The sequence below is a fragment of the Oryx dammah genome, unplaced genomic scaffold (genome assembly GCF_014754425.2).
Source record: "Oryx dammah isolate SB20612 unplaced genomic scaffold, SCBI_Odam_1.1 HiC_scaffold_7, whole genome shotgun sequence".
Taxonomy (NCBI): domain Eukaryota; kingdom Metazoa; phylum Chordata; class Mammalia; order Artiodactyla; family Bovidae; genus Oryx; species Oryx dammah.
Genome location: NW_024070191.1, coordinates 42,851,975 through 42,878,575, shown reverse-complemented (window position 1 = coordinate 42,878,575; position 26,601 = coordinate 42,851,975). Strand labels below are relative to the sequence as shown.

Sequence of the window (26,601 nt, the reverse complement as noted above, 5' to 3'; positions counted from 1 at the left end):
TCGCTGGAAATCTGCTCCTAGTACACTCTGCTGGTACTTATCATGCATCTTGATCAGGGAACACTCGCTAAAGTCTCTTTCTTTGACCAACTGAAGCATGTCATGAGCCAGGGCTAAGAAAAGAAAAAACACTTAAGGCATCAGTGTTCTCATGATGGTACTTCAACGCCTCGCCAAGATGCTTGCAATGGGGTCCTTTACTGTAGCAGTGATGGTCCCAGGGAGTCTTTGTTTGGGAGAATGAGCCAGAAAAGAAAGACCCCAGGAGCTAGCACAATATCCACTCTGTCAAGAGGGGCCTGTGTACACCACTCCACTAGATCTAAGTGCTGACAGAAATGTGCCCACTTACAAATGACTGCATGTTGCCTCTGAAAGGTCAACAGAGCTATGGCTCCGTAAGCTGGAGAAGCTTGTATCTCTCTTCTTAGAGAAGATGCATAGTGCTAATAATGAATGCCTGGTGCACGGGGGTATTTCAGGAACATGTATTAAAGCCGGAATCTTGCATATTGGCAAATACGTGTATAACACATTTAGATAATAAAATACCATCAAATATATTCCATACTGTACTGTATGTACAAAGGTATAACAGAGTTTCTCAAATACATGGCTTTCTGATGTCAAGCCTAGCCTGTATTCTGTTATAACTTTCAACATTTGGGACCTTTGTCTGAAGCCTTTGTCAGGAAATGCAAACTCTTCCCATCATCCTTAGGAAAACAGAAACAAAGCTAAGTCCCACCCGTCCTCTCTGAAAACTGTCTCTTTTCTAAATGACACCGGACTGGCTTTTCCTTGCAGACTACTCAGCTACCACTTTTATTTCCAGGTCACCATTCTCACGATTTGAGTGAGTGAGTGAAGTTGCTCAGTCGTGTCTGACTCTTTGTGACTCCATGGACTGTAGCCTACCAGGCTCCTCCGTCCATGGGATTCTCCAGGCAAGAGTACTGGAGTGGGGTGCCACTGCCTTCTCCTGATTTAGATTCAAGGCAAAAACAGCGTGTGCCTAACTCTGTCTGCCACTAGGCCGGACGTAACCAGCAGGCTTGAGAGGGTCATGCTCAGAGGAGACACTCGAGACTATGTGACCTAATAAAACTGACTGACATTCCCATGGAGATTTTGTTCCCTAATGTATTTATTTACAGTCATTGGCTAGCATTTTACATCAAACATCTTTATCATTAGAAAAGTATTCAACCTCTAAGTGTAAGTAATTTGAATTCCAATAAATACATGGAATCAATTACTGCTGCTGCTGCTAAGTCACTTCAGTCATGTCCAACTCTGTGCGACCCCATAGATGGCAGCCCGCCAGGCTCCCCTGTCCCTGGGATTCTCCAGGCAAGAACACTGGAGTGGGTTGCCATTTCCTTCTCCAATGCATGAGACTGAAAAGTGAAAGTGAAGTTGCTCAGTCGTGTCTGACTCTTAGCGACCCCATGGACTGCAGCCTACCAGGCTCCTCCATCCATGGGATTTTCCAGGCAAGAGTACTAGAGTGGGGCGCCATTGCCTTCTCTGAATCAATTACTAGTTCAGAGTAAATAAACATTTCTTTGCATTCACAGACATTTTCAATAATAGATTCAAAAGTATTTCACTCTTGGGACCTTTGAGTCAGGTGAGTACAACATCCTGGATGATAATTTTGGATTTCCCAAAAGAAAGGGGGGGGGAATTGATACAAAGGAGATTGAATTATAAGAGTGAAAATGGCAAATTTAACTTGTAACAAAGTAGCTTTACCTAATGAAAATATCTGCAATTTTCTGAGACTTGAGAGAATTATGTGATAGAACCAGGCAGAAAGGTTCTCAGATGGTACCAAGAAGATGTGCTAGCTGCTGAATGCTGGGCTCAAGTGCTTCAGTCTGTGCGATTCTACGACCCCATGGGCTGCAGCCCACCAGGCTCCTCAGTCCATGGGATTCTCCAGGCAAGAGGACTGGAATGGCTGCCGTGCCCTCCTCCAGGGGATCTTCCCGACCCGGGGATCAAACCCGGGTCTCCTGTACATCTTGCACGGGCAGGGGGCTCTGTTATTACTGAGCTACTCGGAAAGCCAAGATGGCTAACAGAAATCTAAAATCTCAACCAACTAATTAACTCCTGATTGATAGTCACTGAAGAGACAGTAGAAACGTCAAATCTTCTTTACTTGTGTAACTGAAGAATCTCAAAAGAAAAAAAAAAAAAGGAAGCAAACTTTAGGGGTGAGACTTTGCCATTATGAAAACCTGCAACTCTGAAATTCTCTGAGCAATATCTTACAATTCCTTGGATGAACGAGAATTATCATTCTTTCATGGAATCAGGTACTCACTAATAAGAACGTCCAAAGATTTGCTTTAATTCAAGAACAAAAGAGAAAAACTGATTGTTTCAAGTTTTCAAGCTATCTGTTATATAAAAGTGCTCTGCAAAGAAAAAAGATAAGTAAAAGGATTATGCAAGTATGTCTTCTAAATGAGCATGTCATCTGGCCTCAGAAATAAGCAAGACATAGAAATTATATTTGAGCAAAAATAGGATAGGGGAGCCAGGGAGGTATGGATTCTTATGGGACTTCATAGGCAGGACGAAGAAAAGTGACCCACTTTTTAGGGAGAAATTTAGAAGCACAGTATAAGAAACAAAGGCGCAGGGGGATTGGTCCCTAGGGAAGAATATTGCAGGGGAGTAACAGAAAAAACATTTGGAAAGGTAGGTTGCAGTCAAACCACAGGGGACCATGAGGTCCAGCAAAAAGGCTCCTTGAAGGTTTCTGATGGGCGAGTGCTCAGACTTACACTGGCTCCTATAAATGGGTGGAGGGTGAAGGTGGTCAGGGCGCCAGATGGAGGCAGCTGGATTTGCATGGAGACTATATGCAGAGTACATCATGAGAAACGCTGGACTGGAAGAAACACAAGCTGGAATCAAGATTGCCAGGAGAAATATCAATAACCTCAGATATGCAGATGACACCACCCTTATGGCAGAAAGTGAAGAAGAACTAAAAAGCCTCTTGATGAAAGTGAAAGTGGAGAGTGAAAAAGTTGGCTTAAAGCTCAACATTCAGAAAACGAAGATCATGGCATCCGGTCCCATCACTTCATGGGAAATAGATGGGAAAACAGTGGAAACAGTGTCAGACTTTATTTGGGGGGGCTCCAAAATCACTGCAGATGGTGACTGCATCCATGAAATTAAAAGACGCTTACTCCTTGGAATAAAAGTTATGATTAACCTAGATAGCATATTCAAAAGCAGAGACATTACTTTGCCGACTAAGGTCCGTCTAGTCAAGGCTATGATTTTTCCTGTGGTCATGTATGGATGTGAGAGTTGGACTGTGAAGAAGGCTGAGTGCCGAAGAATTGATGCTTTTGAACTGTGGTGTTGGAGAAGACTCTTGAGAGTCCCTTGGACTGCAAGGAGGTCCAACCAGTCCATTCTGAAGGAGATCAACCCTGGGATTTCTTTGGAAGGACTGATGCTGAAGCTGAAACTCCAGTCCTTTGGCCACCTCATGCGAAGAGTTGACTCACTGGAAAAGACTCTGATGCTGGGAGGGGTTGGGGGCAGGAGGAGAAGGGGACGACCGAGGATGAGATGGCTGGATGGCATCACTGACTCGATGGACGTGAGTCTGAGTGAACTCCGGGAGTTGGTGATGGACAGGGAGGCCTGGCGTGCTGCGATTCCTGGGGTCGCAAAGAGTGGGACACGACTGAGCGACTGAACAGAACTGAACTGAAGGCAACTGAAGGCAACTGCAGGGGCCTCCCTGGTGGCTCAGATGGTAAAGAAGCTGCCTGCCAAAGCAGGAGACCCAGGTTCGATCCCTGGGTTGGGAAGATTCCATGGAGAGGGGAATGGCCACCCACTCCAGTATTCTTGCCTGGAGAGAATCCCATGGTCAGAGGAGCCTGGTGGACTATAGTCCGTGGAGAGAGCCAGGCACGACTGAGTGATTAATACTTTGACTTGAAGGCAAGGGTAAGGGTAAAACCAGAGGTCCATGAGGCCAGGACATGGGGAGAAATCATGCTTGAAAGGGTGAAAGATGCTTCCTCGGAACACGAGGCGAGTGCGTTCCGGCCACTGAGGAGACGCACAGACTGAGGCAGGAGGCGGAGGCTACGGCAGCCGGAAGGGTTCAGATCCAAAGGCTGCAGGGCTTAGAAAGACAGCAGGAGAGAAGGCTGGAGGCGGTGGCCAGTTGGGCTGCTGCATTTTTTCTGAGCCTGCAAAACAGAAGTGCTGCCCACCCAGCCAAGTGAGTGACCCATAAGCCACCGAGGTCAGGTCAGGTCTCAGGAGGACAAAGCTGAGATGTGGCCGCCGAGACTGGAGCGTGGGGCAGTGTGAGCCACAGCGGGAAGTGATGCTTTATTGCTCACCATTAGCCGCCTCCCTTCCCGGAGGAGAATATCCCTCCCCGCCCTTCACAACCAGGCGGGACCATGTGACTCACCAGTGAAAGTGAGAGAAGAGTTATGTGTCACTCCCATTAAAAAACTGTAAAAGTCTACTGATTCACACCCTTCTCTTCCTCTCTTCCAAAGAACTGGTGATGCCCACGTAGTGACCACTTCATCAGCCTGGCCCCAGAGTTAAATTAACTTGGGAAAGACAGCAGGGCTGCTACATGGGGTGTGAGAGATCATTAGTGGCTGTGAAAGCGTGGTTTGTTACTAGCCTAACTAACGGATAGATCATGGGAATGAATAAAAGTGTCCAGAAAGGGCAAGTAAAGAAAGACCAGAGGGTGACTTCCAACCAACAAGACAATCCAGCAATTGTGAACTGTCAATTCACAGAAAGAGCCAACAGAGTTACATTTCCCAAGTTACTTTAAGCATAATTTCTTAATATCATGATTACTTTTTCTGTATTAAGAATTTGCATGAACATAAGGGAAAGGATAAATTAGGAGTTTGGGATTAACAGATATATACTACTGTATATAAAACAGATAAATAGCAAGGTCCTACTGTATAGCATAGGGAACTATACTCAATATCTTATAATTATCTATAAAGGAAAAAATCTGAAAGAATATATATATGTGTACATGCTAAGTCGCTTCAGTCGTGTCTGACTCTGTGTGACCCCATAGATGGCAGCTCACCAGGCTCCTCCATCCATAGGATTCTCCAGGCAAGAACACTGGAGTGGGTTGCCATTTCCTTCTCCAATGCATGAAAGTTAAAAGTAAATATGAAGTCGCTCAGTCGTGTCCGACTCTTAGCGACCCCATGGACTGCAGCCCACTAGGCTCCTCTGTCCATGGGATTCTCCAGGCAAGAGTACTGGAGTAGGTTGCCATTGCCTTCTCTGATATATGTACATATATACATATAAATATACACACCTGTACACTTGAAACTAACACACTGTAAAATCAATTATACTTCAATTTTAAAATAAATAAATAATTAAAAATCCTAAAACAGTTACTAGATCAGTTATTCTGGTCACCTTTGGAAATGTTTGCTCCTTGAAATGTTCTGTAATGCACAGTAATCACCCTCCCATACCAACAATTTTGAGTGTTCCAAATATTTTTTAAAATCTTATTTTTGCCTGTAAATTTTTCTGTGTTAAATCCACCAATCTAGCACTCCTCATTAGATTGAAAGAACTAAAATCAAGCATTGCTGTCAAGGAGCGTGCTCTTGCTTAGCAGCAGGGGAAGAAGGCTTTCTGGGAGCAGCTGGAGGCTGATCACTGAATGGCACCTACTGCTCACTACTGCAGCCTGCAGAAGGAAGGGACGGAAGATCAGGAAGTCCTGGGACTAAGAGCTTAGCCGGTGGAGCATGTCAGATATTTGTTAGCCTAAGACAGCAATTAAAAGCCATAGTACATGATATAGGAATTTCAAAGGAATTATTTGTCAAAAAAAGTTTTTAATAAGTAGATTTGGAAAGAGATTTTTTTTCATGAGTATTCTATTTCTTGTATTTTAGAGAATCCAAAGCAATTTTTAAATTCAAGTCCACACCACTTCTTGCTTTTTTTTTAAACTATTGTTTCCCAACCTTCTCTTATCTATCAAATCACTGTATACTCAAGCATTTTTAAAAGGCAATTGGTTTATATATATATATATATGTATATGTATATATATATATATAAATTTGGCAAAGTTGTGTGATTTATGCAGGTTAAATCACTTTCACTAATTTTGCCAAATTTATATATATATATAAACCAATTGCCTTTAAAAATGCAGTGATGAGCTGTAGACACCATTCAGTGATCAGCCTCCAGCTCCTCACAACTTTGTACGTTAAGCAAGTTACAATTTGTTATTATTAAAACATACAGGGTCCCTGATTTCAGACTCTTCTCTCTCCTTCTGCTTCCAAGAAGGAGATTAAATAAATAATTAAATACTTATTTAATTATTCTAAGAAACTAGCTCAGAGACCCATTGTGTTTTTAGAGTTGTAGCCCTTTCTAATCAGTATGAGGACATGGACAGTAATAAAAAGGACAGCTAAGAGCTTTAAGAAAACCCCAGTTTGCCAGCACAGGTGCCTTGGATTCATATTGCAATAAAATGGGATGAGAGTCTATAATATTCCAAGAGCTTTCTGGGCCACTTTTCATAGGTAGTTTTGTAGAAATCCCAGGGAAGGATAGAATCTGGCCTAAGACATCTGGTGAGTGTGCTGTGATTGTCACCGTTTCAACCTGTACAGTCTGTCTCTTTGCAAGTAGAGGCCCCCATGGGCCAGAAAGGCAGAGATCTTCCTGACGTCCATCTCCTGCTTCTTTTGACTTTAAGATATTTGTACTAACTTTGCAGACTTTATTCTCCCTCTGGCTTCTAACATTTCCTCCAGCTCCAGCTAGAAAGGGGTCTTCACCACTTCAGCACACTCCAACCACTAGGTGAGCCTGGTGTCTCCACTGGGAATCTGCCCATGTTATGTGGGCTCTTTGCCACCACCCAACCCCAGCTAGTTTCCACTCATCCTCTCAGAAGACAGAGCCCCGATGGCTGTGATCGCTTCCACTCTAGTCCCTAAGGTGAGGGACGGAGGTTTGCATTCACAACTCATTCAAATAATAGAAATGGAGTCACAAGGGAGCCTTTCTTAGGCCAAACGCGCAGCTCTACTCAGCATGTGCACGTAGAGATGTACATGTATATCTATATATACACACGCGTGTATACATACATTATGTATATATATGAATGGTGCTCATTCTCAGTATAGAGGGATTTTTTTGCATTTTAAAGAGACGTCAAAGTAACCCAAAGAGCCATTATTGATAAAAATGTCTAGGAATAGAAGAGTTTGAGAGCAAGCAAAAATTTACATCAAACTCTGGACATCAAACTCATCTTTTTATATCAAATCTTTTACATCAAATTTACATCTTTATTATTCCTACCTACCATCCTTTTGCAAATGAAATATAGATATTTGTGGTGAGCATGGCTTTAGGGAATCCCAGTTTGTGCCCCAATATCTGGGAGAAAAGTGACACTCACTTGCTTCATGACTGCTCCTACAGTCCCCAAAATAAGGCAGTGAATTTTCAATTAACAGAGAAAAGGGTAATGTTTTCCATACAAGGTCTTATATCTGAACTAATGCGATGGTATGATTCAGCTCTTACTCAGACCTTCAAAGAAATGAACATGATAATTTTTTTTTTCCTTTTATATGTTGGGACACAAAATTGGATGAATCAGAGAATTAAAAGGGTGAGAGAAAATGCAGCCAACAGTTTACTCAGCACCCACACCCCGTCAGACTGGTGCCAGGGTACAAAGGTGACAAGAGGTCCCAGCTTCAGAGGAGACACAGGGTCCTCACAGAGGAGGCAGACTGCGTCCACAGTCATGCTCGTGTGAAGTATATGAAATGCATTCTGGGGACTCGGGGGAATACCGTCACCCCTTACAGACACACAGGAGCAAGCCTCTCTGCAGACCCTCTGAGGATGAGATGTACATCTCACGGGTGTACCTCGTGTAATAAAGTTGCTTTAATCTGTTGTGTTCATTCACTGTTGGTTTTATATTTTCATTAGCCAAGGCCAGCAGATCTCTTCCGGGTAAGACATTACCACTGATGACAACATCAATGCTTCCTGCTCTCTGTGGGGCCTGGGAAGCCCCTGATACATAGCAGCCTTTGTGTTCTTAGAAAGTGATTTATTCAAGGTGCATCCATGGATCACACTGCTTTCCTTTTATGTAACTTCTGAGGACCAGTGGTGTTATATTTTAAAATGCCAGCTTACGGAACCCGCCCCTGCCCCTGCCCCGGCTTCCCTTGTTATGAATAAACTGTTTGAGGAGCTATGTCAAGGGACCCTTCAGAGGCCATTATTTCACTGTGAGGACTGTTAAAAAGAATAATTGGCATCAATAACACTTACCTGTATATGCAGAGGGAAGGTTACCCAGCCATAACAAGCCCAGATTCACACAGCCACTACTTAAGAGAATGCAATATTTGGGATTTATGAGGATAAGCCCTGTCGGTAGTAACGCCCTTACAGGGGCCTCTGCGGTTCATTTAGCACAGTCTGCTGTGTACTCATAGGGAAATCAAATCTGCCACGCAGTTCTGGGCAAAGATGCTGCATACAAGATGCAGATGAGACACTCTGAAAGGGCCTCTTCTCAAAAAGGGCTGTGGCTTCAGACACCCTTTCGACTCTTAGGTTCCTCAAAAGCAGCCACTGGACTGTTTCCAATACAAAACCTGCAATATTACTAGCGATCATCCGTCTCTCAAGGGTATCGGAAAAACGCGGGGGTTGGGTGGGGGGCAGGCATTACCATTACACAGAGAGATGGGTCAGATGTGAAGCAAGGCGGCAGGAACATCAGTAGCAGACCAGGGAAGGAGCCCCCGCACGACAAGGATGAGGAGGGCAACAAGACAACAAAGAGCGTGGCGTAACCTGTTTTGTCAGAGCTGGGATTGATGGCATTGGTGGTGATGGAGGTGAAGGCAGTCTTTGCGCTGTCCTTGGCAGTGACAGATTTCTGCTTAGCTTTCACGGCTTCCAGCGCTTTGAGCTTCTTGGCATGTTTCGTGCCTTTGTAGTGGGCCGCAGCCTGGCTCTACAAAGGAGAACAAAATGAACCGTGCAATCAGGCTCATTTCTAAACTGGCATTCTCTGTATTACTGCAAATACAGACTCCCTTTCAATAGTAGGTACCATTCAAGCCAATCCTGGCTGTGGCCAAGCAGTGGGGTTCTGTGGAGAATGATGCTACGAAGCAATGGCAAGCAAGTTCTAAAACCTCTAGATGCAAGGGAGAAATATTCTATTGCCTCTCTTCAGAGAAATGGAGCTGCACACTAACATATCAACAAAACTTTCTTTGTGGAGTGGGGAAAAGAAAGGAGAATTTACAACTGTGTTGCATTTCTTCTGTCACCAAAGACGCTGGGCTCCCGAGATTAACAAGGGCCCTGGAAAAGAGCAGCTCTCACCTTCTTGGCTCAGGAAATGTGCTTTCTCCTTCTACAGTGGTTATTACTGACACGGGACCCAACAGGTGTCTACCAGGAAAAATTCACCAATAACAAGGCAAGTAGGCACCCCAGAGGCCGAGACTGACGTGTAAGAGTTCAAAACCGAATGCCCTGTGAAGTCCAGATGGAGCCATGGAAGCTGGGCCATTTTACCCGTCTTTCCTTTTCCTTGCTTCTCACAGAGGGTAGTCTGAGAAGTCCAAGGCAGGGGCATTCTTGCAACACGTGGGTCTTTTGTGCCCTGGTCCATTGCCAGGAAGATCCACTGTGTTTCAACTACTTCATGGGGCCAATACAATTCTTTTGTTTGTACTTTCTGAGATTCTTATAAATAGAAATCTGCATTTCCCCACATTTATATTTTCCTAACATTATTTTTTGGTACCAGAGAGACATTAGTTGAGTTAGAACATCATCTTAAAAATGTGTTTATTAATATTAACTTATTGGTGGAGGGGGGCCTGTCATGGCTTCAGGTGAGGTGGAAGCAGACAGGGAGATTTTGGATTGGAAGGTATTCTAGTTCAAATGCTTTAAAATTGCCACCTCACAAGGAAGAAATCACAGTGGAGGACTAAGTATGCAGACACCACTTCCCGTGACTTATTCAATCTCAGCGTTTCATTTTGCCAGAAAATAGGAGTCACACTGTCCTCTTTGTCACTGCAACTCTGGTAGGGAGGGTGTTGCGGTAGAATCTCTTTTTATAAATAGAGAAATATATAATCCACACCTTCATTTGCATCATTCTGACAAGTATCCTCAAAGGCCTAGGTACCCTATTGAAAGAACACTGGACAAGGAAACTGTATATTAGAAACAGTTTGAACAGAGAGGACACTCACACATCAGTTTTCCAACAACACAGAACATCAAAGACAGAGTGTGAGTCAAAGTCTGGAGTTAAGACTTATTATCATTCATTGAGGAACACGGATTGGACTGTTTGAGCCTACATGGAGAACGCTATTTTGAAGGATGGAGCGATGTCCCTTTTTTCTCCTGCCTGACTTATTTTTAATAAATCAAATCCTTTGGATATATCGTTTGAGGGCATGATGCTATATTCAATTAAATCCACGCCATGTAGTCAGTCATCTTCTCAGACAGCTCAGGAAGCACTTTCCCTTAGAGCAAAGTTCGTCTCCTCCTGGCACAGAAGTGAACGCTGCATATACAATGCGTATGAGAATACAGGCGAGATGAGCAGTGCTATCCTCGCATGTACTTTCAAAATGTACATTTAATTTAATGTAGTTTTAAGGTACCTGGCAAACCTACACTCTCAGTGGTATTTCCATACACCGTAGGACCGAGTGATTGTCACTCTTTCGAATATTAAGAAAGTTACTCCAAAGGAACACTGCCAGTTAAGACTGTACTTACATTAAAAAAAAAACAAATACTCTCTGCACAGATACAGCTGAGCCCATGCTTTCCACAAGTGAATAGCTCAGGCCACTGTGGGGAAAGGAGAGTGATCAAATTACCCAACCGTCGGTGGGCCCCAGTCAAGACCCAACATATTAAAAAGCAAAACAAAACAAGACAAAAAGCATATGCACGCGTTCACTGAATTATAGTCCCAAAGCACTCTGATAATAATTATCTTAATCTTTTAAAATCTGCTATTAAAAAAGCAACTGAGACTTCCACAGATTAAAAAAAATAAACGTTGAGTGGTATGAAAGTCCACAATGCTATGGAGAGACGATGGCGTGTAGAATTTTGGGAAGTGATGATGCGGGGTGGAGGCTGCATGTGACCCTGCAGGGTGTGGGGGGGGTGTGTGTGGGTGTGGGGCTACGAGCTGGAAACGCAGTGTAGACAGATGACCCTCGGGATATTTCAAGTGTTCTTTGTCATTGATCCTATGTTTGACGAATTTATTGGACTGCTCTTGCATTAATTGCACGGGTATTAATTTTTATATCCATGTATACTTCTTCACTGCCCTGCCTTTTTAGATGTTCTTTTACACTGTGGCTTATCACGGGATACTGACTGTAGTCTCCTGTGATCTACAGTGGGACTTTGCTGTTAATGCATCCCATATACAGCAGTCTGCATCTGCTCGCCTGGCCCTCTGACACCATTCCTCCCCCATCCCCACCCTCACCCGCCTCCCGCCCCCTGGTCTGTTCTCTACAACTGTGATTCTGTTCCTCTTTCACAGCTAGGTTTATTTCAGTCGTAAGATTCCACACGTAAGGGATGCCACACAGTATCTGTCTTTCTCTTTCTGACTTACTGCGCTTAGTACGATCATCTGTGTTGTTGTTTAGTCACTCAGTCGTGTCCAGCTCTTTGCCACCCCATGGACTGTAGCGCCCCAGGCTCCTCTGTCCATGGGATCCTCCAGGCAAGAGTACGGAGAGGGTTGCCATTTCCTTCTCCAGGGGGTCTTCCTGACCCGGGGATTGAACCCGCCTCTCCTGCATTGTAGGTGGATTCTTTGCCACTGAGCCACCGGGGAAGCCCGAGATAACATCTAGCTCAATCCAGGTTTATGCAAAAGCCTCTTAACCTTGGCTCACCTCGATACAGGTGTGTTGCATGAAGGTGTGTTCTTGTGCAAAGAAAGAAGGTCCATCCAGCTCTCCTTACCCCATTATCTCACTTCACTGAACTGGATAGATTTTTCAGCCACATCTAACCTTTCTGTGATTGTAGACAAAACTTCAACCTAGGAAGGAATCCTTCTGGGAGAATTTTTTAAAAAAGCAGTAGCAGGCCAGAGACGTCTCTCTGAGTCTCATCTGCTTTTCTTTGGGCAGAAAGGTGCTGGGCATGTGTAGTATGCCTTTTTCCCTCCAAGATTGTCTCCTATTATTTATCAGCCAGTCTCTAAGTCAAGTCACCTCCAGAAACCTGGGAACCATCCAACACAAGCAAACAATTATTTTTCATAGGAACGATTTCAAGATTAAGTAAGTCTACGACTTCATCACAGATGTCAGAACTCTGCATTTTGAAACTCAAAGAGAAGTAAGGGATTAGAGTATCCAGAGAAGGGAACAGTAAGAGAAGAATTGGCTTCAATAATTTGGTTTCAAATTTGCCAACAAATTTGGCTTTGAAAAGTTGCTTTTAGATCATAAGTGGAATAGTCAAGTATTGCGCAATAGAAATCTCTACTACAACCTTGAACTAGCAAATGACACCATGAAATCTGACAAGTGTCATCCCAGAGGCAAGTGCTGACATTAAAGATATGTACACACATTCCCGCAGAAAAGCGTGCCGCCACTTTAAATGTCATTCCCACAGCCGTCATCAGCAGCCAGTCAGAATTCTCAATCTTCAAGTTTTGTCTTTAGCATTTCAAGAAGTCTTCCAGTTTAAATGCAGCTGATGTTCCAGAGTAGATAAAAATAATCGCTTAATGGCTAGCATTTGAAAGAGGTGCTGCAGGCTTTTGAAAGAAATGCACACATACACACACATTTATTTCACAGGTTTTGTTATAAATCAGTTTTTCTGTGAAACCCACCGCAAATTTAACGGGTAAGTTTTCTTTTGCTCCATTACCAAGTCCTTGCACAGTTTTACTCTACCTGTCTTTTCATAAATCGTCTTAACATGATTGTTTTTAAAAGAGGAAGTTTACTGTAAACACATATCTGCTTATGTAACCAATTAATTTTCACAAGCCCGTGATTTCAAAAGAACAAGATGGGCTTTGCTAGTTTCTGACATCATTTAATTGTGCCACATTAAATTTTTACTAAGAGAAAACGAACATTATCCTATTAAAATGTAACATCAGAAAAATAAGGAGCGGTTATCAAAGAACTTACCATCCTCTTTGGGGAGAGAAGAGATTTACTATTTGAAGACAGGAATTTTTTTTTTTTTAATGTATTTATTTATTTATTTATTTTTGGCTGTGCTGGGCCTTCACTGCTACAAAGGCCTTTTCTCTGGCTGCCGCAAGGGAGGGCTGCCCCTCCGCTCCCCAGGCTTTGCCTCGTGGTAGCCTCTCCTGCTGCAGAGCACGGGCTGCACGGTGCACGGGCTACACCAGCTGCGGCCCCAGGACTGAGCCGCTCTGTGGCACGGCGGGGGATGTCCCAGGATCAGGGATCAAACCTGTGTCTCCTGGTTGGCAGGCAGATTCTGTACCACCGAGTCACCAGGGAAGCCCTCTTTTCTCTTTTTTTAAACAAAATTATCTGATTTCAAAACTTTAGACTGTTTTGTAGATCAAAAATCATGAAATGATAAACTTATGTAGTATCCTGAAAACTAAAACACCTACTTTAAATTTTTATTTTGAAAACTATTGACAAACTATTCCTGGAAAAACAAAAAAGTTAAAGTCTGGTTTTTTTCCGTACAGTTTTTCTTATGCTATATCAGTTCAGTTCAGTTCAGTCGCTCAGTCGTGTCCGACTCTTTGCGACCCCATGAATCACAGCACGCCAGGCCTCCCTGTCCATCACCAACACCTGGAGTTCACTCAGACTCACGTCCACCGAGTCAGTGATGCCATCCAGCCATCTCATCCTCTGTTGTCCCCTTCTCCTCTGCCCCCAATCCCTCCCAGCATCAGAGTCTTTTCCAATGAGTCAACTCTTTGCATGAGGTGGCCAAAGGACTGGAGTTTCAGCTTTAGCATCATTCCTTCCAAAGAACACCCAGGGCTGATCTTCTTTAGAATGGACTGGTTGGATCTCCTTGCAGTCCAAGGGACTCTCAAGAGTCCTCTCCAATACCACAGTTCAAACATCAATTCTTCAGCACTTAGCTTTCTTCACAGTCCAACTCTCACATCCATACATGACCACTGGAAAAACCATAGCCTTGACTAGACGGACCTTAGTCAGCAAAGTAATGTCTCTGCTTTTCAATGTGCTATCTAGGTTGGTCATAACTTTCCTTCCAAGGAGTAACCGTCTTTTAATTTCATGGCTGCAATCACCATCTGCAGTGATTTTGGAGCCCCCCAAAATAAAGTCTGACACTGTTTCCACTGTTTCCCCATCTATTTCCCATGAAGTGATGGGACCAGATGCCATGATCTTCATTTTCTAAATGTTGACCTTTAAGCCAACATTTTTTTCACTCTCCACTTTCACTTTCATCAAGAGGCTTTTTAGTTCCTCTTCACTTTCTGCCATAAGGGTGGTATCATCTGCATATCTGAGGTTATTGACATTTCTTCCAGCAATCTTGATTCCCAGCTTGTGTTACTTCCAGCCCAGCATTTCTCATGATGTACTCTGCATATAAGTTAAATAAGCAGGGTGACAATATACAGCCTTGACATACTCCTTTTCCTATTTGGAACCAGTCTGTTGTTCCATGTCCAGTTCTAACTGTTGCCTCCTGACCTGCATATAGGTTTCTCAAGAGGCAGGTCAGGTGGTCTACTATTTCCATCTCTTGAATTTTCCACAGTTTATTGTGATCTACACAGTCAACATTCATTCACTCAAACCTAATATCCAGGGCAAGGGCATAGGATCAGCCATATGGCTTAAGATCAATATGCATTCTCACTGGTCAGTGGCTTGTAAATATTTTAGAGATCACTTTTATATATACCAGTAGAAGGGTTTTAAGGTTTATAATGATTCTCTTTAATTTGTTTATTATCAACTCTCAGTTTCACTTCAGTTCAGTTCAGTTGCTCAGTTGTGTCCAATTCATATAAAGCATTAGTTCTCAAAGTGTGGTCCCAAGACCGGTAGCAGCAGCAGCAGCAGCTGGGAGCTTGATAGAAATGCAGAGAATTTCACCCAATACTTACATGTACACCCATGGCTGATTCATGTCAATTTATGGCAAAAGCCACTACAATATTGTAAAGTAATTAGCCTCCAGTTAAAATAAATTAAAAGAAAAAGAAAAGAATCTATAATGGAATATAATCTGGAAAAAAAACAATGAATCACTGTGCTGTGCACTTTAACCAACACAATATTGTAAATAACCTATATTTCAATTTTTAAGAAAGCAATAAGATGATATTCTGTGAGTTTGAAAAAAAAAAAAGGAATGCAAATTCTCAACTTCTATCTCAAACTCATTGAATCAGAAACTACAGATTGAGGTTCAGCAACTGATATTTTAAAAGCTGTCTGCATTTTCCTGAAGGATACTACAGTTTTGGAACCACTCACGTTAAATATTAATGCGTTTTCTCCAGAGACAGCTCCATCCTGTATAAGTAGCTAACATCTAGATTTTTACAGATTAACATATAGTAATTTGGAGATTGAATCTTTGCAGATGTCTAACTGTGAGTAATGTGTGTTACTCAAGAAAAATGATCAGAAGTTTCTTTCCTTAAAAACAAGCCATAATGGCCACCATTAAAAAATGTACGAACAGTAAATGCTGGAGAAAGAGGAAACCTCCTACATTGTTGGTGGTAATGTAAATTGGTACAACCACTATGGAGAACAGTGTGGACGTCCCTTAAAAAACTAAAAATAAAGCTACCATATGACTCAGCAATCCCACTCCTGGGCAAATACTCCAAGAAAACCATCATTCAAAAAGATACGTGCACCCCAATGCTGACTGCACCACTGTTTACAATAGCCAGGCTTTGAAAACAACCTAAATGTCCATTGACAGATGAACGCATAAAGGAAGAAGAGGCAGTGTATACAGAATGTTGCTCAGCCATGAAAAGAACTAAGAAATGAGATCTGCAACAGCAGAGATGTCATACTGAGCGAGGGGAGTGTGAAGGGAAGTGAGAAAGACAGACATATGCACCACTTATACCTGGAATCTAAAAAAAGGGGGTACAAATGAACTTATTTACAAAAAAAGTAGTCACAGATACAGAAAGCAAACTTCTGGTTCAGTTCAGTTCAGTTCAGTCGCTCAGTCGTGTCTGACTCTTTGCGACCCCATGAACCGCAGCACGCCAGGACTCCCTGTCCATCACCAACTCCCGGAGTCGACTCAAACCCATGTCCATTGAGTCGGTGATGCCATCCAGCCATCTCATCCTCTGTCGTCCCCTTCTCCTCCTGCCCCCAATCCCTCCCAGCATCAGGGTCTTTTCAAATGAGTCAGCTCTCTGCATCAGGTGGCCAAAGTATTGGAGTTTCAGTTTCAACATCAGTCCCTCCAATGAACACCCAGGACTGATCTCCCTTAGGATGGACTGGTTAGATCTCCTCGCAGTCCAAGGGACTCTAAACAGTATTCTCCAACACCACAGTTCAAAAGCATCAACTGTTCTGCGCTCAACTTCTGGTTACTAGGGGATAAATGGGGGAGGGATAAATTGGGGGGTTGGGGCTGACATATACACACTGCTGCTACTGCTGCTGCTGAGTCACTTCAGTTGTGTCCGACTCTGGGTGACCCCACAGATGGCAGCCCACCAGGCTTCTCCATCCCTGGGATTCTCCAGGCAAGAACACTGGAGTGGGTTGCCATTTCCTTCCCCAATGCATGAAAGTGAAAAATGAAAGTGAAGTCACTCAGTTGTGTCCGAGTCTTTGCAACCCCATGGACTGCAGCCCACCAGGCTCCTCCATCCATGGGATTTTCCACGCAAGAGTACTGGAGTGGGGTGCCATTACCTTCTCCAATGCACACTACTATACATAAAATAAATGACCATAACCTGTGCTATAGCACAGGGAACTCGGATCAATACTCTGTAATGACCTATAGGGGGGGAATCTGAAAAAAGAGTGGGTATATGTATATATTTAACTGATTCACTTTGCTGTAAACCTGAAACCAACACAACATTCTAAATCAACTATACTCCAATAAATTAAAAAAAAAAAAAACAAGCCATAAAGCAAGTTAAAAATAACTCAGATAACACACATAATTGGGGTACTTCTATCCAAGGGGGATGAATGCAAAGCAGCAGACCAGCCCTGGGAATCATATCCAGGGAAATCATCTCCAGCTCCACACGGATGCTCTCCAAGTCCTTGTGGTTCTCTCCGTATATTCAACCGTCTCTCTCCAAGCTAATTCTTGTTGCAGCATGAACTCTGACCCCAATATTTGTGCCAACCAGTGTTGGATGTTTTGGTATGATCCATTTTGTGGAGGCTGGAGGAATCACCAGCTTAATAACAATAATAAATAAAAAACAAAAGCAAAGCCCTGTGTCATAACTCTTAAAACTTCACTATAACAAGTATCTAATTCACTATCATATTTAAACATGAACTGATTCAGTGTTAGCCATGAGTAAAAATTTTTTCTTTATCTATGTAAGGCTCTTTTAACTGAAGGAAACTCCTAGCCAGTAGGCAAATAAAGGCCACTCTAGTAAGCCAAAAGAGTGGCTTACTTACTTCACAGTTACTCCACTCAAATATTTAACAAAATATTTGAAGAAGAAATTTGAAGATAGAATAGCTCATTGTTATACATTTTCCTTTCTAATGTGAAGACATGTACTTTTCAAATTCTCTTACTCAATGGGGAAAATGATGTGAGATAGATATTTTTATTCCTTAATTACATATCCCATAAAGAGTATTTATTTTAATTTGTGATTATGCAGTTAACAGAGAGGTAGATGACTACAGTATGAATAAAAATGAAAATTTACTTGCTTGAGTCTCAAAGTGAAAAACATGATTCAATTAAGAGTGTTCTTTCTGAGCTCAAATGATTGATGCCTTACTTTAAATGCGCTCCTGTCTTCTGTACTCTTCAATACAGAAATGAATAGTAACTGCCACAGAAACAGAAAAATGGAAAAAGAAGATAATACCACTCGGGTAAAGCCATTTTTATACACTACCACTCGTCACTGAAAAAAAAAAAAATTCTAAACAAACATGGAGAAAGAGAGACATATAAAAACTTCTCAGATACATTAGGTAAGTCTCACTTTTACTTGGATTTCCCAGGTGGCACTAGTGGTCAGGAACTGCCAGTGCAGGCGATGTAAGAGATTCCGGTTCAGTTCCCGGGTCGGGAAGATCCCCTGGAGGAGGAAACGGCAGCCACCGCGCATTCCCGCCTGGAGAACCCCGTGGACAGAGGAGCCGGCGGGCTACAGTCTCTGGGCTCACAGAGAGTTGTCCACGGCTGAGTGACCGGGCAGGCATTTTACCTTGTCTCTGTGCGGCTGTGAGAAAATAATCTAGATGGACTAACTTACCTTTTCATAGCTTCAGACTTAATGATTTTTAAATAGGAAGTACTTACTGTTTTCAAGTATCTAATGTGGATGATAAGATAGCGCTTATTCGAGCAAAAGAGTCTAATTTGAGAGATCTTTCCTGGCTTCTGTCATGAAATCACTGATTTTATTTATCGGGAATACAGACAGCTGCCTCCCTGACCTCTAGTGGCAGGGGTGCGGAGGTGGGGTCTTGATTAAGGGAAACTGGCTGACGGTGGGCTTTGGAAGCTGGTCCTCATGATCTGATAACTGACCAGGGTTCCTGGCCTTCCCCAGTCACTAGAAACTGATAAGGGGCCAGAGAAGAAACTGAGGCAGGGCTTTATTAATGCATGCGTACTCAGTCGTGTCTGACTCTATGACCCCATGGACTCTAGTCCTCCAGGCTCCTCTGTCCATGGAATGTTCTAGGCAAGAATACTGGAGTGGGTTGCCACGTCCTACTCCAGGGGATCTTCCTGACCAGGGACCAGACCTCCTCTTGTGTCTCCTTCACTGGCAGGCAAGAGTTGTGTCCGACTCCCTGTCGACTCCCATGGACTGCAGCACGCCAGGCTCCTCTGTCCTTCACTATTTCCTGGGGTTTGCTCAAACTCATGTCCATTGAGTCGGTGATGCCATCCAACCATCTCATCTTCTGTCGTCCCCTTCACCTCCGGTCTTCAATCTTTCCCAGCATCAGGGTCTTTTCCAATGGGTCAGCTCTTCACATCAGGTGGCCAAAGTATTGGAGCTTCAGTTTCAGCACCAGTTCTTTCCATGAGAGCTAAATGTCTGTTTCTTCTGATAGAGAGTAAAGTCCTCAATGGAGAAAGACCTCGTCATTTTATCCCTTGGACCTAGCAGAGATCTCTAAATAGGTGTCTATTAAACACATGTTGAATTAATTCCACATTTTGATTTTAAAATGGAAATATGCAGATGGTGTCTCAATGGATTCTGTATGTGAACAGGGTTCCGCTTAATTCTCTGCCGTTCTTCGGCACTCTGCCTTATCTGTTGAACACACTTCAGGGAATTTTTATAGCACTTAATGCTGGAAAAGCATCTGGCACAAACACAAACTATTATTTTTTCTCTGAGAGAAGCTTACCATCAACTGCAAATTGTGCTATTTATGGGAGCTCTCTCTGCATGGGATGCAACAAGGAATAATATGGAGATTGTTTCACTTTTAAAAAATTTTGATGAGCAAGATTTTTTGTAAATCTAGGAAGTGCAATGAATATTTCTGGTAGTGATTTTGCATTATAAGGTTTTTCTAAAAGTCCAAATTCTCTTAAATACACATAGAGACATATTTCAGTACTTGGAAAATGCTAATTCTCTATCAACACTATTATTATTGTTTCCAAATGAAATATTTTATGCTTTAAAACAATATAGAGAGATTAACTATGATATCATTAATCCATTTTCCTCCTTACAAATCCACATAATAATCTATACCCCTGTATTTGCTGAAAAGGAGTACCTTCCATTAGGGGAAAAATTGTTAAATTCCCTACTTTTCCATAAATCAAGGAAAGCCTTCCCTTTATAGTTTTACTGCATTTCTCATGTCAGTTGGTGAATCTGAGAATTGTTCTGATTGTTCCTTTAATGAATTTGTTTCAAAGATCCCTTCTGAAACATATAACTGTTAATGAGATTTGTCGAGTCCACGAAATAATGGTATACAGTTGAGCAGATGTTTTGTCAGAGGTAAGTACCATGGCGTTTTTCTGAAGGACTTGATGCAGTGGGAAAAGACGATCTTCAGGCCATAAATAACCTTGAGAACCTTGACTCTGAGAGGCAGAGCACAGCCGTACTCCAGCCTTTTCACTGCGCACTAATTCACGAAAGACTCGCTGAATGGTGGACAAAGGCTACTGCAGTTATGGAGGGAGAATGGGGAGTGAGGAGGCTGATAAACTCAGCCACATTTAGAAATCTCTATAAAAAACACCATGAAAGTGGAAGTGTTAGTCGCTCAGTCATGTCAGACTCTTTGTGGCCCTGTAGACCGTAGCCTGCCAGTCTCCTCTGTCCATGGAATTTCCCAGACAAGAATACTGGAGTGGGTAGCCATTTCCTTCTCCAGGGGATTGAACCCACATCTCTTGTGTCTCCTGCACCGGCGGGTGGATTCTTATCACTAACACCCCAAAATACCATAGGAAACTCAAGAGATTAGGAAAAAATACAAAACATATTTGCAAGTCCTGTTGCAAAGATGTTAAGCTCTATGCTCCATAAAGAGCATCTAGAAAAGCACGAGGAAAGAAAAAGTTCAGTTCAGTTCAATTCAGTCACTCAGTCATGTCTGGCTCTCTGCAACCCCATGAACTGCAGCACACCAGGCCCCCCTGTCCATCACCAACTCCCAGACTCCACCCAAACCCATGTCCATTGAGTCGGTGATGCCATTCAACCATCTCATCCTCTGTCGTCCCCTTCTCCTCCTGCCCTCGATCTTTCCCAGCATCAGGATCTTTTCCAATGAGTCAGCTCTTCACATCAGGTGGCCTAAGTATTGGAGTTTCAGCTTCAACATCAGTCCTTCCAATGAACACCCAGGACTGATCTCCTTTAGGATGGACTGGTTGGATCTCTTTGCAGTCCAAGGGACTCTCAAGAGTCTTCTCCAACACCACCATTCAAAAGAAAAAGTAACAACCATTAGAAAAATTGGCAAAGTGCTCACCCAATCCAGTGAAATAAATTATAGCAAAGTACCTATGGCTTCCTGGGATAGAAAAGGGACTCAATAATGAGAACAAATGCTAATTTTCTTGTCAAAAGAAAGGAAAACGAATGTTCATTTGTACAAGTCAATTTGGTGCCTCAAAGTTAGATCTCTGGAAATGGATGCAAACTGTGAAAAAATTGTATTTTCGTGGAAATTGTTTGGTTCTCAGATGAAAGGAAAAGAACATGCTTTTAAATAAACAGAAGCTTGGCCAACCTGACCTGACCTCAGGATGTCCTTTTGACCAAAGAGGTCTGCAGGAAGACATTTCACTGGCAAAACCTAGGGAAACGCACCCAGTGTCTCAAATAATACTTTCTTCCTGGACTTAGAAAATATCTGGTAGGCAGAAAAAAGCATTCACTGTTGTTTTCAATTTTCATTCACCAAAGTTAGAGAAAAAAATGGCTTTAGCCTTGGATTAACTTTCAGAGAAGACTGAGCAATGACTCCAGAAGACCGATTTATCTGGACACATATAAATGCCTGATTTCTTGTTAGGCCAAAATTTCTTCTCCTTACGTAAACACAATTATGTTTGTTTCCTGATTGCCTGTGGTATAGATGAGCGCTGATAGCAAGGAAGAGTGCTAATCCCAAGAGTTCAGTGTTTAAAGAAAATGTCCACAACAGGTGCTGACGGCACAACGTTAGTGGCCCTCGTGCTCGTTCAGTGATTCACGGCGCATTCTCGCCAGGGTGCTTTCTCCCAGGGCAGTGCTTGGAAGAGGAGTTCACTGTGTCTTAAGGACATAAAGTCACTGGCCCTTTCCCAGTGAGTGGGAAAGTAGGGCCTTTCCCCATGAGTGGGAGAGTAGGGCCTTTCCCCGTGAGTGGGAGAGTAGGGCCTTTTCCCATGAGTGGGAGAGTAGGGCATGCACGGAGTGTTTCTCTGGGCCATGACATGTGCTCTACTGGTTATATAGAAACATTCTCACTGATATTTTACAAGGACCTACAAGGCAATTACCATTATCAATGGCATCTTATGGATAAGGAGACTGAGATCCTGGACGTTCAGTTCAGTTCAGTTCAGTCGCTCAGTCGTGTCCGACTCTTTGTGACCCCATGAATTGCAGCAGGCCAGGCCTCCCTGTCCATCACCACCTCCCGGAGTCACTCAGACTCACATCCATCGAGTCCGTGATGCCATCCAGCCATCTCACCCTCTAGAGCAGCTCAACCCTGTTGGAAGGGCTCGTATTCCAGAAGCCGCACGTGTGACTCCTCTCAATCCCAGGGAGAGCGGACAATGGAAAGCAATCCTATTATGTGACTTCACCATGGCTCATCTTGCATAGAATGTGAGACTAAACAGACATTAAGCTCATTAATAAAAGTCACTGATATCTGTGATCATTAGTTCATAGCATTTCACTCATGGTTCGTTGCAGGTCAGTGCTTTAGATACTTTTATTAGTATCATTTTATGTGAGGGTCCACTAGTTCAATTCTTTCAATACCAGATCCAATAAATCAATACCGATGTGCTAAATAAAGTATTAGATGATACCCCCAAATATGAAGCCTTCGGGGCATCAGGGAGTATCTTTAGCCATGCATCAGCTCTGGCACGGAGAGACCTATGGGTGTACTTCAGGATTATGTTCTTTACTCTCTGTTCAAATGGAAGGCTGCTCAAAGGTCTTAACAAACAGAGACATAGAAACATGTTTGCATTTTTATGAGCTCACTTTGGCAGGAACAAAGAGACTGCATGGGAGGAGGAGAGCAAGAATGGGTAAGAAGCAGTGGGTTCTCTTCTGAAAGTTAATGAAGAGATGCCCACATCTAATAGCTGGATGACGACGGTGAGAGTAGGGAAGAGTGCACATGTGTGATTAATACATAAGTTATAACTGTCAGGCGTTCATGGTGAATTTTGACGAGAGGTCACAAAGATGCTTCAATGGTTTCTGCTTGTAAATGCATGATTAGAGGTTCCATCCTAGAACTGCTGATATTCCAAGAGGCCCAGATGTCTAGGGGAAGAGCGTGAGCTGGGTTGGGAAATGTGGGGTTTAAGAAGTCTTTAAAACAACTAAATAGAATGTGTGCTCTGCAGTTAGCTATATGGTGTAGAGATTAGAGATGAAGTCTGGGCTGTAGCTAAATTGGGGAGTTATCAGCAACAGATGGTAACTGAAGCCGTTGGGAAATGCTATTTGAAAGGCAAATAAAAGATTTTTTCCTGTTTAACCACTGAAACACAATTCTTAATCAGCTGCAACATTTGAATGAATGAACTAAGACTCCAAATAACAGATTTTCAGATTCTCCATTGAGCTAGAGTATACTTCATCACTCAGCTTTTTTTAAAAAAAGTGTTTTTCTTAAAGTGCTTGAAATCTTCAAGTTTCAGCCATAGAGTGAATCATTCTCTTTGTATCCTCACATTAAAGTGAGTTAACTAGAAAGAAAGTGACAGGAAGAGAGCAAAGGAACAAAGTAGATGATTAAATTCCACTAAAGAATCATGCTGCTGTTCAGTTGCTAAGTCATGTCCAACTCTGAGAATCATAAGAAAAGGAATGATAAGTAAAGAGAAAAGTATACGAGACCCTGTAAGTTAATGGTGACTCAGGAATGTAGGTTTGCTTAGCCACAAACCAAGCAGGCTTGCTCAGCAAGAAAATCCAAAACACAAACCATGCAACAGGAGAATGACACACGCCCCCAAACAGTGAACCAGTGGTGGCCTGAGGCCCACCTCCTGCCTGCTGACCTCGGTAACATAATGGTTCCTAGGACCCGCTCCTCTGCCTGCACTATAAACGAAAATATAATGACAGGTGGCTCTACACTGAAACCTGTGATGCTTTGCCACCCTGTAGTACACGTGGGCCATCCACCTTTTGACTATTTCTGTTGCTCCATGACAACACCAGTCTGACCACGTGGGTACAAGAAAACTCCCCCACCCGTGTGGAGGAGGAACTGATGATGCAAGCTTGATGTCTCCTCAAGAATGAGAAAGAAGATGGTCTTCTCCACACCCCCACTTTTCCTTTCATTATAAAAGTGTAGCCCACGAAGTTCTCCATGTGGCTCTCCCCTGCTCACTTGCTTGTAAGGCTCACAGCGGCCTGTTCTAACAAGTTACTCCTTACCCATCGCTTGCCTCTCACTAAATTCTTTCTGTGTGGAGACACACAGATCCAGAGCTCCTCAGAGCCCCCTAAAGTGCATTTCTGTGGCTTCAGGAGGATACACTTCTCTCTGTTACACAAGATATCATGCCCTCAGTGTCTGGTCTCTAGAAACCAGATTCATATGGATAAAGGTTGTATCAGCAGAGCAGTAAAATGAGGATTAATAAAGTCTGACTGCTGCCAGTTACCATGAAATAGCCTCCCAACCTGGCAGAGCCTGGTCCTTCTCTGTGAGTGAAAATTACAGTGGATGAAATTAGCCATTTACAGGAACCTTATTAAAGGGCAGGTCAAAAGCAAGAAGGGAGGATGGGAGTCCTAATCAAAGGCTGACTAAACGCAGAAGAAGGCTGTGCTTAATGAATATTATTAACATGTCTGAAGTGAAACTATCTTAGTTGAAATAGGTTTCATTCTGGCTTCTAGAAAAAGAGAAGTTAAAGACATTTCATATAGATTTCTTTCTCTCCCCCTGATAAGTACAAGGAACAAAAAAACTAATCTTAATTTCAAATATTCTGTCTCTATTATGATCAAAAGAGCCAAGATATGTTCTCTAATCATTTTAAATATTAAAATGTATTAAAATTTTATAAATGTGTTATTTAAAATTCTCAATAATTATACATTTTTTGCACTCTGGTTTCTACATGTAATGAAACAAACAAAATACTGCAACACAGTGAGATTACTGAAACCATTTTTTTTAACATTTACTAATGTTAGTTTGAAATTTTTAAACAGACCTGATTTCTATGGTTTGGGGCAAAAGGTCAAAACAAGAACTACATTTGACAGGTGTTTTTCCCATAATATTTGTGATTAGCACTAAAAAAAAGTAGAGAAGGGAGCTTTCTCTAAATAAGGGTAACTGAAATTTTTCACTTGGCAAAGCTTGAGAAATTCCTAGACCACTGGATTTTCTGTGATATGATCTGAATCTCTAGGTTGCTTGAATTTCCAAGGTCAAGTAAGTGAACAAATTAATAAACATCTATGTTTTCATGACAAGCTGGGACATTTTGGATCCAATCCTAAACATAGGAGTTGTCTAAGAGGTTCTTGTTAATATCACTGCTTCTACTGCTTCAACCAGCAAGTGATTCCCGCCTTGGGCATTTATTAGCAATTTACTTTTGCAGATAAGTGCACAAATATGATTAGCTTTTGCAAATTGCTCTTTATTCTGTTACTAGTAAGTAATTTTTATACTATTACAGCGTAAACAGATGCTATTTTCCACTACATATTCAGCTGTAATGAGCTTATTTAATGTGTTAAAACAACAAAAGAACTTCAAGAATGATTCAGTGATTCGAGCTGCACGGAAACCAAGAAAAAAATCAAACATGGAGTTTACAAACGTTTTCCAAAATTCAGTTTTCAACAAGAAATTGTGGAGTCCCTGTTTGTTGAGGTCATTTATTCAAAGAAGTGTTTTCACCTTTGCAGGGTGAGTCCTGCAAACAAACTTCAAAGGGATGAGCTACTCTGCTGACTGGGATCCCACTTCCTGAAACTTGCATTATGAGTGTCACGCCTTTGGGTTAAAGATGAGATTTAGTGATGTGCTTATTTATCGGTTCATTTAAATATTTATGTATTCAACATGTTTATGCTGTGGGGCATTCCAACACACAGATAGGCACTGCAGAAGTGGAGCAACAAAAGGAGACGAAGAAGATGCAGCCATGGACAGAAATAGGACAAAAACGTGAAGAATCTGGTATCGTGAAAGTCAAGAGAGATAAGAGCTTCTGGAAGGGAACAGTTATCACCATTGGCTGCTGCTATGTCAGGGAAAAGGCGGGTACAGAAGAGCTCACTAGGGTTTTGCAACATGTACAGTGTTGGTGATCGTGATATAGGACAGGATGATCTGATGCTTAGTTAATTGGAACAAAGGATTTTGGAAAGGTCTGGAATAAATGATGGATTGGAATGCTCGGTCATAGAGTTGCCAGTTCAAGGGGCCTCCAGATGCAAACTGCATCCTCCTGACACTATCATTCTGAACTGGGCACTACTGTCTTACTTAATTTGACTACTATATGTTTTCATATATT

The 26,601-nt window shown here is 42.5% G+C and overlaps 1 protein-coding gene across 2 annotated transcripts in view; it reads right to left on the bottom strand.

The window, feature by feature from the left end:
* ZNF385D (zinc finger protein 385D) overlaps window positions 1-26,601 on the bottom strand; it is a 354,021-nt gene that overhangs the window by 99,505 nt on the left and 227,915 nt on the right. For both annotated transcript variants that reach the window (XM_040243011.1, XM_040243010.1), the window contains one exon: window positions 8,935-9,097. In XM_040243011.1, the coding sequence (XP_040098945.1) occupies window positions 8,935-9,097 (163 nt within the window). The remainder of the gene's footprint in view (window positions 1-8,934; window positions 9,098-26,601) is intronic.